Source organism: Cherax quadricarinatus, chromosome 1 (assembly GCF_038502225.1).
Source record: "Cherax quadricarinatus isolate ZL_2023a chromosome 1, ASM3850222v1, whole genome shotgun sequence".
Taxonomy (NCBI): Eukaryota; Metazoa; Arthropoda; class Malacostraca; order Decapoda; family Parastacidae; genus Cherax; species Cherax quadricarinatus.
The window spans coordinates 100,865,829-100,881,824 of NC_091292.1; the positions used below are offsets into that span (position 1 = coordinate 100,865,829).

At 45.9% G+C, this 15,996-nt stretch overlaps 1 protein-coding gene across 1 annotated transcript; it reads right to left on the minus strand.

The window, feature by feature from the left end:
- LOC128690611 (myb-like protein X) lies at nt 1-4,848 on the minus strand. The gene is made up of 2 exons (XM_053779343.2): nt 3,821-4,848; nt 1-2,611 (listed from the first exon to the last, which is right to left on the minus strand). Exons 1-2 carry the CDS (start codon nt 4,706-4,708, stop codon nt 362-364), a joined length of 3,138 nt encoding a protein of 1,045 aa, XP_053635318.2. The 5' UTR covers nt 4,709-4,848; the 3' UTR covers nt 1-361.
- Between the last annotated feature and the right edge of the window lie 11,148 nt (nt 4,849-15,996).

A 15,996-nucleotide genomic window follows, 5' to 3' on the forward strand; every position in this document is an offset into this window, starting at 1 on the left:
AACACACACACACAAACACACACACACTCACTAACAACACCTATCTACAAACATACCTCAGTACGTATAACATACTGTGACTCTCGGTGTCTGGCATGAATTAAGATGAACTGCAGTCTAGTAATTCTTTAGAGAACATTGTCTTGTTCTGATCTACACATGTATTGATCTCTCTACTACATCGCTGAAGTTCTCCTTTTTCACGCTCTTCCTTCTTTTGCCTTTGATTTGTTATCTCTCTCTTATTGTTTAAGAACATGAGAAAGGAAGAACACTGCAGCAGGCCTGTTGGCCAATGATAGGCAAGTCCTTCACAATATGCAAATCCATCCTTCACAATCCATCCTCAGTTTATGTTGTTTCAAAACAAGAGAGAGGTATTAAAGTCCCTGTTATTTCTTCTGTTTCTCTTCTTGTTTCTATTTGCCTTATTTTTCTTACTGGCCTGATTTTTCTTTTTCGCCTTCTTCCTGTTCCATTTTCTCCATTTGCTATTTCTAGCCTTCCACTGTTTATTATTGTGTTTCTTCCTGGGGGCGAGCCAGTCATACTGATCATTCTTCTGGGAGAGCCAGTTAAGATGGTCATTCTTAGGAGCGAGCCAGTTAATCTGACTATTCTTAGGGGAGATCCAGTTAACCAGATCTTTCTTAGGGAAGAGCCAGTTAACCTGGTCATTCTTAGAAACGGGTTGGTTAACCAGGTCTTTCTTAGGGAAGAGCCAGTTAACCTGGTCATTCTTAGAAGGGAGTTGGTTAACAAGGTCATTCTTAGGAAGGAGCCAGTTAACTTGTACTTGATGGTGATTTTTCCTAAGGTCAGTCGCAGGGAGACCAGAGTTAGGGAGGTAAGAGGATAAGATGCTTCCAGCGTCCCCTGCCACCGCTCTTCCCTGAACACCAGGGAGGTAGGGGAAGGGTATGGGATTTCCAGCACTCCCTGCTTCCAGCCTTCCTGGAACCCCAAGTGTAAACACACCGCTGCCACGGTCGTCAATCTTCTTCTTCTTATACTTTCTTCGCAATTTTTTCTTCATTTTCCTCCTCTTAAGCTTGTTCTTTCTATTTTTATTTGCTGTGGCCTTTTGGTAATTTAGTTTGGCGTTTCTGTTGTTAGTTACAGAAGCAACGTTTCTGTTGTTTAGTTTTAACGGTCTGTCTGTTGATCCGTTTGTTTTGGCTTCATTTCTACGTTTATTTTTCTTCATCTTGCTCCACTTCTTCATTTTCCTTTTCTTCCCCTTTCTCTTCCTCCTCTGTTTATTTAGTTTTTTACCTTTCTTCGCTAGATTTTGGTTTCTGAGTCTGGAGTCTGGTGTCGCTCCAGTGACTGCTGCTGTTGATGACAATACTGGAGGAAAAATGACATTTCTATCCACACCTCTGCTGTCTGTTAAGTGATTCTTGATGACTTGATTGTTTCTAGGATCGTTCTTCTTCGTTCTCTTTCGTTGTATCATCTTACGTTTCTTCTTCTTCTTCTTCTTCTTCTTTCTGTATTTCTTGTTGTTTTTCCAGTTGACTCTTCTGTTCTTATTTTTATTGTTTTTCCTCTTCTTGATCTTCCTAAACTTCTTATTTTTATTTTTATTTTTGATCTTACCTTTTATCCTATGATTATTTCTCTTTTTCTTGTTTCTCTTTCTCTTGCTGATCCTCCGGGTCTTATTTTCATTGCTCTTATTCAGTCTTTTATTAGCAGTTTTATTTCCAGAATGTGTCATGTTCTTGTGATCATTATCTATTCTTTGTGATGGTTGCCCAGTACTGGTCACATTCTTTTTCCTGTCTCCCTTTTCCCTGGGGAAATTATTTCTTAAATTTCTATTTAATTTACCCTTCTTATTCTTTCGTATTCTCTTCCTTCTTCTTTTCTTTATCCTTTTAAGTATGTTTTTAATTTGCTTACGTTTCTGGAAGTTTTTCTTCGTTTTCGTTCGATTCTTAATTAATTTTCTATTCTTTCCGCTTCTCCACCTAGGGAGCAACTTATTTCCGATTCTCTTTATTTGGTTTCTTACACGTCTTCTTCTAGCTGACTTGAGTTTTCCTTTTGACATCTTGTTGATTTGGTCAGCGACGAGCCAGATGCTCTGCCTGATCTCCGTTAGGTTTCCTTGCATTAGTCTCCTGTTGGCGTCACGGGCCTTAAAGATCTGCTTCCAGAGGCTTTTCTCCTGAGGGGTGGCGAAGGAGTACTTCACATCCATCCACCTGAGTGAGTTGGGGAGAGTAACCACCTGAGTACCGTCAGTAGATGTGAGAAGCGTGGCTCCTGCCGGAGGAGATGTCAGCACTCCCCCACTCACCTTCAGCATCATGTTGAATTGACTCCTGCGGGCCTGCGCCAGCAGCTGCTGCAGGCGTCTGCGAGTCTGCTGAAGGCGAGGGAGAGGCATGTCACTGATGAGCTGCTGGACTGCCGCTAGCGTCACCTGGGACGGTGCCGCCAGTGCCGGGTCCACAGGTGCCACGCTGATACTGGGAGAACCTCGTAGTCTCTCCTGTTGGCGAAGGTTTCTAGTCGCCCTGAAGATGTTTCGCCACGTGTCACGAGAACTCTTGTCCCTGATGGAGTCCTTCACGTCCTTCCATTTGACTCCAGGCGGGATCTGTAAAGGCGGACTTCAAGTAATTGCAAAGTTAGAAAAGATCGTGTGTATATTGCACGTGAGGGTGCAAGCTGCAAGCGGAAGCTGCAGAAGTGACTACAAGGGAACCAGCTGTCAGCTGAATAAATAAATAAATAATTCATATTAAGAACTAAACCCTTGTGGATAATTCAGCGCAAGACATAGCGAAGGCTTGATGCTCCGTCTGCTGAGCGCCAGAGGTGCTGCTCACAGGCTGAAGAACTTGCATAATAAATTTACATTGCTTGCCTAAAAGAACCGCTTGTAAACGAACCTGACATGAAGAGAACCAGCAATTATGTTATTGTTATTACAGTTATCCACGTTTAGATAACTGTAATTATGACTATGTTTCTTATACATGCAATTAATTTTTTCATCTTGTTTATAGGGCTACGACTATTATTGTAATAAATTTTATAATGTTTTGGTATATATGGGTGTTGAAATATTAAGGATATTGATTATAATGAATGTTTTGACTAATTTATATTACGAAAAAATAAATTGGGTCTGAAGGAGAGCATCAAAATTATTTATGGAATTTAAAAATTAGGATACGTAGGCGTACACAAACACATACACACACACACACACACACACAAACACAGACACACACAAACACAGACACACACAAACACAGACACACATAAACACAGACACACATAAACACAGACACACATAAACACAGACACACACAAACACAGACACACATAAACACAGACACACACAAACACAGACACACACAAACACAAACACAGACACACACAAACACAGACACACACAAACACAGACACACACAAACACATACACACACAAACACAGACACACACAAACACACACACACACAAACACAGACACACACAAACACAGACACACACAAACACAGACACACATAAACACAGACACACACAAACACAGACACACACAAACACAGACACACACAAACACAGACACACACAAACACAGACACACACAAACACACACATACACAAACACAGACACACACAAACACAGACACACATAAACACAGACACACACAAACACAGACACACACAAACACATACACACACAAACACAGACGCACACAAACACAGACACACACAAACACAGACACACATAAACACAGACACACACAAATACATACACTCCCAGTCACACATATGTTGATAGGCATTCTTGACTTACCAAGACAGCGACCTCTCCGTCGGGTCCAGAGATGACCTGTACGCCAGGTGGGACCTGGGCCAGGGGCAGCCCTACTCCACTCATGCTGATCCTGGTCCCTGAGGTGCTCGTGGTCCCTGAAGTCCCAGTGGCCCCTGAGGTACCCGTGATCCCTGGGACGGGGCGCGAAGGTGGGGTGCTGAAGCCGCTAGGCACTGTGATGGGAACGTTGATAACACCATTACCGCCGAAAACACCACCGGAAGCCCCACCATTCCCACCGGAAACCCCACCATTCCCACCGGAAACCCCACTATTCCCACCGGGAACGCCACCGGAAACACCACCATTGCAGCAGGAAGTACCTCCGGAAGTACCATCACCATTCCTGATGGTGGTAGTGAGGATGCTGGTAGTGCTGGTAGTGGTGGTCGTGGTGGTGGTGGGTGTTGGTGCTGCTCTTGTTGTTGTTGTGGTGGGTAAGAGAATGTGTGGTGGAGATGCTGGAGACGACACAGAAGTGTTGGAGATACTATCTCCACCATACCCGCCATTCCCAGGTGTGTTTCCCTGCCACCCACCATTATTACCATGTTTATTCCCATTATCAATATTCCCAGCTAATTTATTTCCAGCATCGTTTACAAAAGGGATGCCAGAGTTATTCCCGTTGCTTGCTCCTCGTTTAGCATCCGTTGCCCCTTTATCTCCCGTTCCTGTTTTACCTCCCGTTCCTCCCGTGCCACCAGTTCCTAATTTATCTCCCGTTCCTCCATTCCCTTTGGCTCCTTTATCACTTATTTCTCCTTTATCTCTCGTTCCTACTTTATCGCCTATGTCTTTTTTATCGTTCTTTATTTTTTGGTCTTCTGTTTCTCCTTTGTTCCCAAATCCTTTTTTATCACCCATTCCTTGTTTATTGCTAGTTCCTCCTTTATCTCCTTCGTAATCTATAAACTCAGCATCAAATTCTCCTCCATCTATATCCTGTCCACTGGTTTCCTTCCCTCCTACTTCCTTCCCTCCTCCTTCCTTCACTCCTCCTTCTTTTCCTCCTTCCTTCCCTCCTTCTTCCTTCCCTCCTCCTTCCTTCCCTCCTCCTCCTCCTTCCTTCGCTCCTCCTTCTCCTTCCTTCCCTCCACCTCGTTCCTTCCCTCCTTCTTCCTTCCCTCCTCCTCCTTCCTTCCCTCCTCCTCCTCCTCCTTCCTTCCCTCCTTCTCCTCCTCCCTCTCCCTCTCCATCCCCATAATACTCATATTCATATTCTCCATCTCCACCTGCTCCTCCATCCTGGCCACTAATTTCTCCATCATCTTCAGCATCTCCACCATCACCACCACCATCACCACCACCATTACCACCACCATCACCACCACCACCACCACCACCACCACCACCATCATCATCACCACCACCATCCCCACCACCACCACCATCACCACCACCATCACCACCACCATAACCACCACCATCACCATCCTCATTCTTCTCACCTTCTCCACCATCGTCATACTCGTCAACATCACCGTATGCGTCGTCATATTCCTCATCACCTTCGCCACCCACATCATATTCAACATCGGCACCTTCACCAGCCTCCAGACCGCTTGTCTCAATGTCATCATCACCTTCGCTAGCAACACTTTCACCATTATCACCTTCACTAGCAATACCTTCACCATCATCACCTTCACTAGCAACATTTTCACCACCAACACCTTCCCTGCCATCACTTTCACCACCAACACCTTCACTAGCAATACTCTCACCCTCATCACTCTCACTAGCAACACTTTCACCAACAACACCTTCCCTGCCAACACTTTCACCACCAACACCTTCACCACCGTTACTTTCATCTTTGTCACCATCACCTTCACCAATATCACCTCTATCATCACCTTCACCCCCCTCACCTTCACCGGTAATGTTGTATTCACTCTCACCACCAACATCATGATCAGTATAATTTTCATAGAATACAACATATTCATCATCATATTCATTTCCCAAGTCATATTCATCATCACTTTCACCATCAGCGTCATGCTCATAATTTTCGTTACTGATATCATATTCGGTATCTTCACCTTCACCATCTTCTAGAGAGCTTGTATTAAAGTAACCATCACCTTCACCACCATTTTCAACTTCACTATCACTTCCACCATAATCATGTTCATTACTAACGTTATATCCAGTAACACTCTCCAAAATGTCATATTCTTCATCATTTTCACCGTCTGTCTCGAATTCCTCATCACTTTCAAGACCATCACCTTCACCATCAACACCTTTACTGCCATCATCTTCACTATTATAACCTTTATCACCTTCACTTTGACTACCATGTTCTTCACTATCATAATCTTCAGCAGCATCACCTTCACCACGAACACTTTCACTATGGTCACTGTCACTATCTTCAGCATCAGCATTTTCATTTTCACTGTCATCACCTTCTCCACCAGCCTCATGTTCGCTGCTATATTCAACCCCACCAGTTTCCAGACCGCTTGTTTCATAGTCATTTTCACTTTCATCATCAATTCCATTCAGACGCTGCTCACCTTCACTCATACTACTTAAGTTTCCTCCATTCTTACTCTCACTTTCACCTGCGTCATGTTCACTACTTAGGATCCCACCAACATCCTCACTTTCACCATTTACCTCACTACCATCTCCAACACTACTGTCTCCAACACCACTATCTTTAACACTTGTATCTCCAACACTGCCATCTCCAATACTATCATCTCCAACACTACCATCTCCAATACTGCCATCTCCAACACTGCTGTCTCCAACACCACTATCTTTAACACTTGTATCTCCAACAGTGCCATCTCCAACACTATCATCTCCAACACTACCATCTTCAGTACTGCCATCTCCAACACTACTATCTCCAGCACCACTATCCTCAACATTACCATCTCCAACACTAGCATCTCCAATACTACTATCTCCAACGCTGCTGTTTTCAACACTGCCATCTCCAACACTGCCATTCCCAACACTTCCATATCCAACACTGCCATCCCCAACACTTCTTTCTCCAACTCTGCCATCCCCAACACTGCCATCTCCAACACTGCCATCTCCAACACTTCCATCTCCAACACTGCCAATTCCAACACTGCCATTTGCAACACTACTATCTCCAACATTAGTATCTCCACCAATGTCATCTCCAACGCTACTATCTCCAACACTGCTATCTCTAACACTATCTCCAGCAATGTTATCTCCAACACTATTTCCACCACCTGCATAGGTTCCTTTAACTTTGTTGGCGTCTTCGTTCCTTGTTGGATACCCACGTTCATCACCATCATTACCACCTTCATCACCATCATTACCACCTTCATCACCACCATCATCACCACCACAACCAGCATCATCACCACCATCACTGTAACTATCACCACCACTATCATCACTACCAACATCTTCGTAGTTTTCACTATAATCAAGAGAAAAATCGGTGTAGTCATCACTTCCGGCATCATTATCATCATCCCCACCACCACCACCACCACCACCATCACCACCATCACCACCACCACCACCATCACCACCACCACCATCACCACCATCACCACCACCACCACCATCACCACCACCACCATCACCACCATCACCACCACCACCATCACCACCAGCATCACCACCACCACCATCACCACCACCACCATCATCACCATCACCACCACCACCATCACCACCACCATCACCACCACCATCACCACCACCACCACCATCACCACCACCACCACCATCACCACCACCACCACCGCCACCATCACCACCATCACCACCACCAACACTACCATCACCATCATCTCCAGCATTATCAAAATTATTACCAACACCAGCGCTACTAATATAACCGCCGTCATCAACACCACCGTCACTCCCATCACGATTCCCATCACCACCACCATCCCCATCACCACCACCATCACCACCACCATCACCATCACCATCACCACCACCACCCCCATCACCACCACCATCCCCATCACCACCACCATCACCACCACCATCGCCATCACAACCACCATCCCCATCACCACCACCATCACCATCCCCATCACCCCCACCATCCCCATCACCACCACCATCACCATCCCCATCACCCCCACCATCCCCATCACCACCACCATCACCATCACCTCCACCATCCCCATCACCACCACCATCACCATCACCTCCACCATCCCCATCACTACCATCACCACCACCATCACCATCCCCATCACCCCCACCATCCCCATCACCACCACCATCACCATCACCTCCACCATCCCCATCACTACCATCACCACCACCATCACCATCACCATCACCACCACCACCACCATCACCATCATCCAGTCTAAGATCTGAGGTCTCCACCTCATTTTCTTCTTCCTTCGACAATTTTTCTTGCCTTACTATGATATTCCGTTTGTTTCTCTCTCCCTTATCTTCTTTGGAGTCATTCTCCACCTTCCTGTCTCGCTCACATTCCTTCCAATCACCATCCTCACCACCTTCGTGGGTGACTGCCTCATCTCTTTGTCTCTGAGACGAGATGAGAGTCTCTCCATCGGTTATTGAGACATCGAAGTCCATAACTCGTGCAAGTTCCGAAGTTGTGCTTGAGGAACCTCTCAGCCAAGACTTTTTGAAGCTTCCAGTTAAGGCTGAGATGAATGGCTGTAAGACGCCTTCGTCGAGGACTTCACTGTCTTTAGCACTCTTCTGAATGACGTCAGCGGGCTTCGGACGTTCGTGGATAACGTCATCGGATTGAGAACGTTCTCTGATGACGCCATATATCTCGGTGCGTTCGTGGACTGAATCAGTGGGCTCAAAATATGCTCGAATAGACTCACTAGACGGAGAAGGTTCGTAAACTGCGCCCTGGTTGTTGACGAGGTTGACGCTATGGCTGCTGTCGCTGGCGTCATGGCTGGCGTCGTGGCTGTCGTACGACCTCTGTGAGAGGTCTGCGTCCATCCGCACGTCCTCCGCCTCCTGCAAGAAGAAAAAGATTAAAACGTGAATGCACGTTACTGTTTTGCTTCCCTGAGAGGCGCCAGAGGGCAGCACAGCAAGAACAGTTACGATTTAACGGTGACGCATTCGCTGGGGTACCTTGTTAAGCAGAGGGTCACTGTTGAGTTGTGTAATGCGGGAAATTTGTAATTTTTTCACTGTGAGGTGTACGAGCAGTGCCACTCTGAGGAGTGCTGGAGGATCCCTCACTCTATGTATGAATTTGTTTGTATATATTTGCGTATATATATCTGTGTGTGTGTATGTGGTGTGTGTGTGTGTGTGTGGTGTGTGTGTGTGTGTGTGTGTGTGTGTGTGTGTGTGTGTGTGTGTGTGTGTGTGTGTGTGTGTGTGTGTGTGTGTGTGTGTGTGTGTGTGTGTGTGTGTGTGTGTGTGTGTGTGTGTGTGTGTGTGTGTGTGTGTGTGTGTGTGTGTGTGTGTGTGTGTGTGTGTCCGGGGAGGGTCAGTGGGAGGCCGCTCTCATTCTCCATGCTTCTCGTCCTTCGCATCTGACCCAAATTTGTATACATTACGAAACAAATTTATATATACCTACTTTATCCACCTCCATCTTTCGTTCTCTCTCTCTCTCTCTCCCTCTGCATCTCAAATCCCTCCACCCATCTATCCAACTATCTCTCTCTTTCTCTTTCCCTTTCTCTCTCTTCCTTCCTCTCCCTCCCGTTAACCCATTACTCACTGAACGCTACAAACAATTGCAAGTGAGTGCTTATGTTGCGTGATAATAGCTCATAAGTGTAGTGCATGATGATGAATGACAACAGTGGCGGTGGTGGGTGTGAGTTACTGGTATCCGGGGAAAGGCAAGTTATTCCTACTATTGTATCGTAAATGTCCATCCCACGCGACTTTCAGCAATGTTGTGTTGCTTCTTAAATGGATTTCCTGTCGTGCCCTCACACACACACACACACACACAGAAGGGGTGACAGATGGTAAGTGTTGAACTAGAAACCGGTTTCACTGGCCAGCATACCAGGCAAGATGATGGAAAAGATTATTAGGATAATTATTTGTATAATAACTAACCATCACAGGTTCAGAGATGGCAAATCTTGTCTTCCCAACCTGTGGAAGTTTTATGACAAAGTAACAGATGTGAGCCAGGAGAAAGAGAGGGATGGGTGAATTGCATTTTCTTAGACCGCAAGAATGCATTTGATACTGTACCCTACAAGAGGCCGGGACAGAAACTTGAGGTGCAGAAGGAATAACTAGGGACGTACTCTGGTGGATCAAAGAGTACCTTAAGGGAAGGAAGCAAAAAAGTGTTTGTCAGGGATGATACATCAGAATAACATTCGTGGTTCCACAAGGATTATTATTAGGACCAGCAATGTTTCGGGTTTATATCTATGACAGTCCTGATGGGTTTGAATCAGATGAATCTTTATTTGTTGATAATATAAATGCCGAGAATAAAGAGAGACGAGCACAGTGAAAGGCTACAAATGGCTCTGGATAAACAGCAATATGGGTCATGAATGTAATTTATTAAATTCAAGCTTAGCAAGTGCATAGTAATGAGTATGTATGATACGGCCCACTAGACAATGAAGGAGAGAAGCTAGCAAGTGGTAAGAGGTGGGGCTGGGAGCTAGAACTCGACTCCTTTAACCACATATAGGTGAACACTTAGAGATAGGTACATATTTTTTCCCATTAGTTGTTGATGTTCCATAATCAGACACTTCTGTGTCAAATAATCTGGACAGCTTGCAACATCTCAATCCCTCAATAATATAATTATCTTACATAAAAGTCATTGAGGCTTCGCAGCCTTACACCTATTATACATTCTTCAGGTCACGCCAGACTCTTCCATTGCTTGAACTACATACATACTAATTTTCTGCAAATTTAAGCCAAGGCACTAACGTAAGATATAAGATCCTGCTCACATGGTCCTCCTCCTCCGTGTAATAACCTTAACTCGTCTAGGGACGTGGCCGTCGTTTCATCATTATCGGTCGACCGCAGCAGAGAAGGAAATTGAGGCCAAGTAAACACCCTCTGCTGTGTTGCCCAGATAGCCGCCCATCTAATAATCTGGCTAGTGTCGTAGTAGGTTAGCTTCCGTAGGTATTGGTGCGCTGTGCTGTTAATAATGACATCATTTCCAAACTCACGTCTACGGTGATGGTCTTACTGGCTGAGGACTCGTAAAAGGTCAGGTTTAAGAAAGGCCAACTATCGTTCTTATAGCTGGTTGCTTAACGACTGAGCATTTTTTGGTAATGCAATCTCTTGCAATTGAGTGAACAATTCGGTCGTGCCTCATATCCCTCTGACTATGAGTCATTGGGCATGTGTGGAGAATATGCCTCAATGTCTGCCGGTGTCGTCAGCCGGCACAATTCCTAGCCTTTTGGGTTCCATTTCCTCGTGAGATCCTCGTCTTCATGGGCATTATGTTGTGGTTGATTTTTAACTGCAACGAAAAACTACTTCTTTATGAAGGTCGCCGGCGTCTTTATCAGTGCTTGTCCCTATGGCACTAACAAGAGAGTCTATGGCATAGTCAAGAGAGTTTTCTTGTTTTACACCTCTGTTCACCGGGCCACTACTGCCAAGAACAGTTGTGGTCATCATCTCCTGAATGAATTGCTTATAGTGAGTGGTAAACGAAAGCAAATTTTACATGTTACCGATATTCTGCCTCACCAGTCATGCTGAGATGTAAGCCGCTAGATCATCCCCTTTTTTTATACGCAAGAAGTGGGCGGATAATAATGCCAGGAGGTAATGCTGAAGTCATTATCGTCCTTTACCCACACTCTGGACAGAAAATTTTAGACAGTGTCTCTGTAATGGAACATTAAGTCATAACTAAGGGAGAAAATGGTTAAGAATGAACTAAAGCGTCGTCGAAAGTTTCCTCTCCAGAGGCTGAGTTAGTTGTAAATCCTTCCAGCTATTGTAGTTCTACATATTCTTCGGGTTATATTCCTTAAATATAACAACACAAACATGCAACATATACTTCCTTTAAGATAAAAAAGATAAATTTTAAAAGCAATATTGCTTTTAATATTGTACCAGTACGATAAAAAAAATCCCAGTGTTTATCAATCTCAAAGAATAGAAACTTAAGGTTATGATTAATCATTAAGAACGTAAGACCCTAAATGCGTGTCGAAGATGACTGTCAAAGATGCTGACCTGTGAACGATGATGATAAACATAATGTGGACCTCCGCTCCCTCCGACGTCCCCTGCTGCAGGAAAAGATGGACCCTTCTTCTCTGGAAACTTAAAAGGATCCCTTTCTTTTGTGACTACATGGAGGCCCCTTCCGTCTGGAACTAGGGAGGGGTCCCCTCTGGCTGGGGCTGGAACATTCGTGGGACTTCTGACGTTCAGCAATGCTGAGTTGTCCTCTGATGAACGGCTTTCGTTGACGAGAAAGGGTACCCATGCGTAGAGGGGAGGAGAGGGCACCTGTGCTTGAAGAGGGCTCGAGTTGTGGTACTGGAGGGGTAAGTGAGAGCGGGGAACAGCAAAGACTGGAGGAAGGATGAGGATCGTCTCCAGCAGCAACAGCAACATTCCTGAAATAAATCTGATAAACACAAAGAGTTAACATAACAGAAGTTCCAGTGAGCTGGGAACTTAACAACAAACACGGTGCTCTCATTGTTTTAACAAAACATTTGCGAAAATACTTGTATACTGTAAGATAAAGATATATATGTATATTTAGGTAGCTAGAGAGAGCTTTCACAACAAGACTCGTCGAAATATAAGAAATATGACCCTAGATTAAGATATACGGTTTGGTAAAGTCGAAGTATAATAGTCGAGAAACATACACCATGACATGTAGTTGTTGTTGTTGTTGGTGGTGAAGTTGGTGAGGTTCAGAAATGCATCTTGCCCCAGCGTCTCTTCTCCAACTCTCCTCCACCACACAACTCTTCCTCTCACAGTTTCCTGATAACAATAAATTTTCCTCCTCTTTTTTCCTTACAATTCTTCGTCTTCTATCTTGGGAATTTCTTTTTTTTTCTACACATTCGTATCTCCTCTCACACTGACATATTTATCTCAGCCAGATTTTTCATAATTTTTGAGCGACGCCGATCTGCAGGTAAGAAAAAAAATGATTGAAAAATTACTGAAGATGTTGTAATTTGTGAAATTTAAATGGCCTTTCACAAGATGTTGATATTGACATCACCACCACAACAACCACAACCACCACCCACCACCACCACTGCAACCACAGCCACCACCACCCACCACCTCCACAACTCACCAACAGTAGTGCTGCTCCAACTCTGAGCGACAACACTAACCAACAATAACTGGGACAACTATGAACGACTGAGATACACTACTTTCCCTGGCGTGTTTACGTCCATCAGCTGACCACTGACGTCACAATATAGCGTCACTCAAACGTATAACATCGTAATAATTACATTAATAAGAAAGCCATAAATTCGACCCATGTTAAGCCTGACCATTACCATAACAGTGAAAGTAAACATTCCTAGCTTCTCCAACTGTCACAATGTTTATATATATAAATTACAATGCTAACTAGAAAAGGCGGTTGCATTAAGCACAGTGTGCATAATAACAGAGTTAATAAAGAATATAAAGAGGATTTAGTGGAAATTACGAGAAATGTATTGTTAGAACCTGGTGACTCTACTTGAGTTAGAACCTGGTGACTCTACTTGAGTTAGAACCTGGTGACTCTACTTGAGTTAGAACCTGGTGACTCTACTTGAGTTAGAACCTGGTGACTCTACTTGAGTTAGAACCTGGTGACTCTACTTGAGTTAGAACCTGGTGACTACTTGAGTTAGAACCTGGTGACTCTACTTGAGTTAGAACCTGGTGACTACTTGAGTTAGAACCTGGTGACTCTACTTGAGTTAGAACCTGGTGACTACTTGAGTTAGAACCTGGTGACTCTACTTGAGTTAGAACCTGGTGACTACTTGAGTTAGAACCTGGTGACTCTACTTGAGTTAGAACCTGGTGACTCTACTTGAGTTAGAACCTGGTGACTCTACTTGAGTTAGAACCTGGTGACTCTACTAGAGTTGTTTAATACTTTATGCAACTCTAGAGTAGCGGTAAAGGAGGTTTTAATTCCTAAAATATGTTATAAAGCGAACTCTCAGTGTATATACACAGGTTATATACATTAAGTATATACATGCGATATATACTTGTACACACACATACACATATATATATATATATATATATATATATATATATATATATATATATATATATATATATATATATATATATATATATATATATATATATATATATATATATATATATATATATATATATATATATATGGTATATATATATATATATATATATATATATATATATATATATGGTATATTCAGTAATATATACCCACAGTATATACACAATATATACTGTATAGTGTGTATTCCCCTGTGACGTCAGAGGCGTCATCATTGTTTCAACATATGAAAGTGTCTCCTGCCCGGTCCCCTCCCCTCCCCCACCCATCTCCCCTCACCCCTCCCCTCACCCCTCCCCTCACCCCTCCCCTCACCCCTCCCCTCATTCCTCCCCTCACCCCTCCCCTCATCCCTCCCCTCATCCCTCCCCTCACCCCTCCCCTCACCCCTCCCCTCATCCCTCCCCTCATCCCTCCCCTCACCCCTCCCCTCATCCCTCCCCTCACCCCTCCTCTCACCCCTCCCCTCACCCCTCCCCTCACTCCTCCCCTCACCCCAGGGGACACAGACAAGGAGACATAGGTGAGGGGACACACACGAGGGGGCGCACACGAGGGTACACACACGAGGGGACACACACGAGGGAACACACGAGGGGACATACACGAGGGGATGCACATGAGGGGACACACACGAGGGGACACACACGAGGGGACACGCACGAGGGTACACACACGAGGGGACACACACGAGGGTACACACACGAGGGGACATACACGAGGGGATGCACACGAGGGGACACACACGAGGGGACACACACGAGGGGACACGCACGAGGGGACACGCACGAGGGTACACACACGAGGGGACACACACGAGGGGACACGCACGAGGGTACACACACGAGGGTACACACACGAGGGGACACACACGAGGGGACACACACGAGGGGGCACACGAGGGGACACACACGAGGGGATCCACACGAGGGGACCCACACGAGGGGACACACGCGAGGGGACACACACGAGGGGACACACGAGGGGACCCACACGAGGGGACACACCCGAGGGGATACACACAAGGGGACACACACGAGGGGACACACCCGAGGGGACACACACGAGGGGACACACGAGGGGACCCACACGAGGGGACACACCCGAGGGGATACACACAAGGGGACACACCCGAGGGGATACACACGAGGGGACACACACGAGGGAACACACTCGAGGGGACACACACGAGGGGACACACACGAGGGGACACACACGAGGGGACACACACGAGAGGACACGCACGAGGGGACACACGAGGGGACACACGAGGGGATACACACGAGGGGTCTCACACGAGGGGACACACACGAGGGGACACACACGAGGGGACACACCCGAGGGGACACACACGAGGGGACACACACGAGGGGACACACACGAGAGGACACGCACAAGGGGACACACGAGTTGATACACACGAGGGGACACACACGAGGGGACACACACGAGGGGACACACACGAGGGGACACACGAGGGGATACACACGAGGAAACACACACGAGAGGACACACGAGGGGACACACACGAGGGGACACACACGAGGGGACACACACGAGGGGACACACGAGGGGACACACACGAGGGGACACACGAGGGGACACACACGAGGGGACACACACGAGGGGACACACGAGGACACACACGAGGGGACACACGAAGGGACACACACGAGGGGACACACACGAGGGGACACACCCGAGGGGACACACGAGGGGACACACAATAGGGGACACACGAGGGGACACACGAGGGGACACACGAGGGGACACACACGAGGGTACACAGACGAGGGTACACACACGAGGGGACACACACGAGGGGACACACGAGGGGACACACGAGGGGACACACGAGGGGACACACACGAGGGTACACATA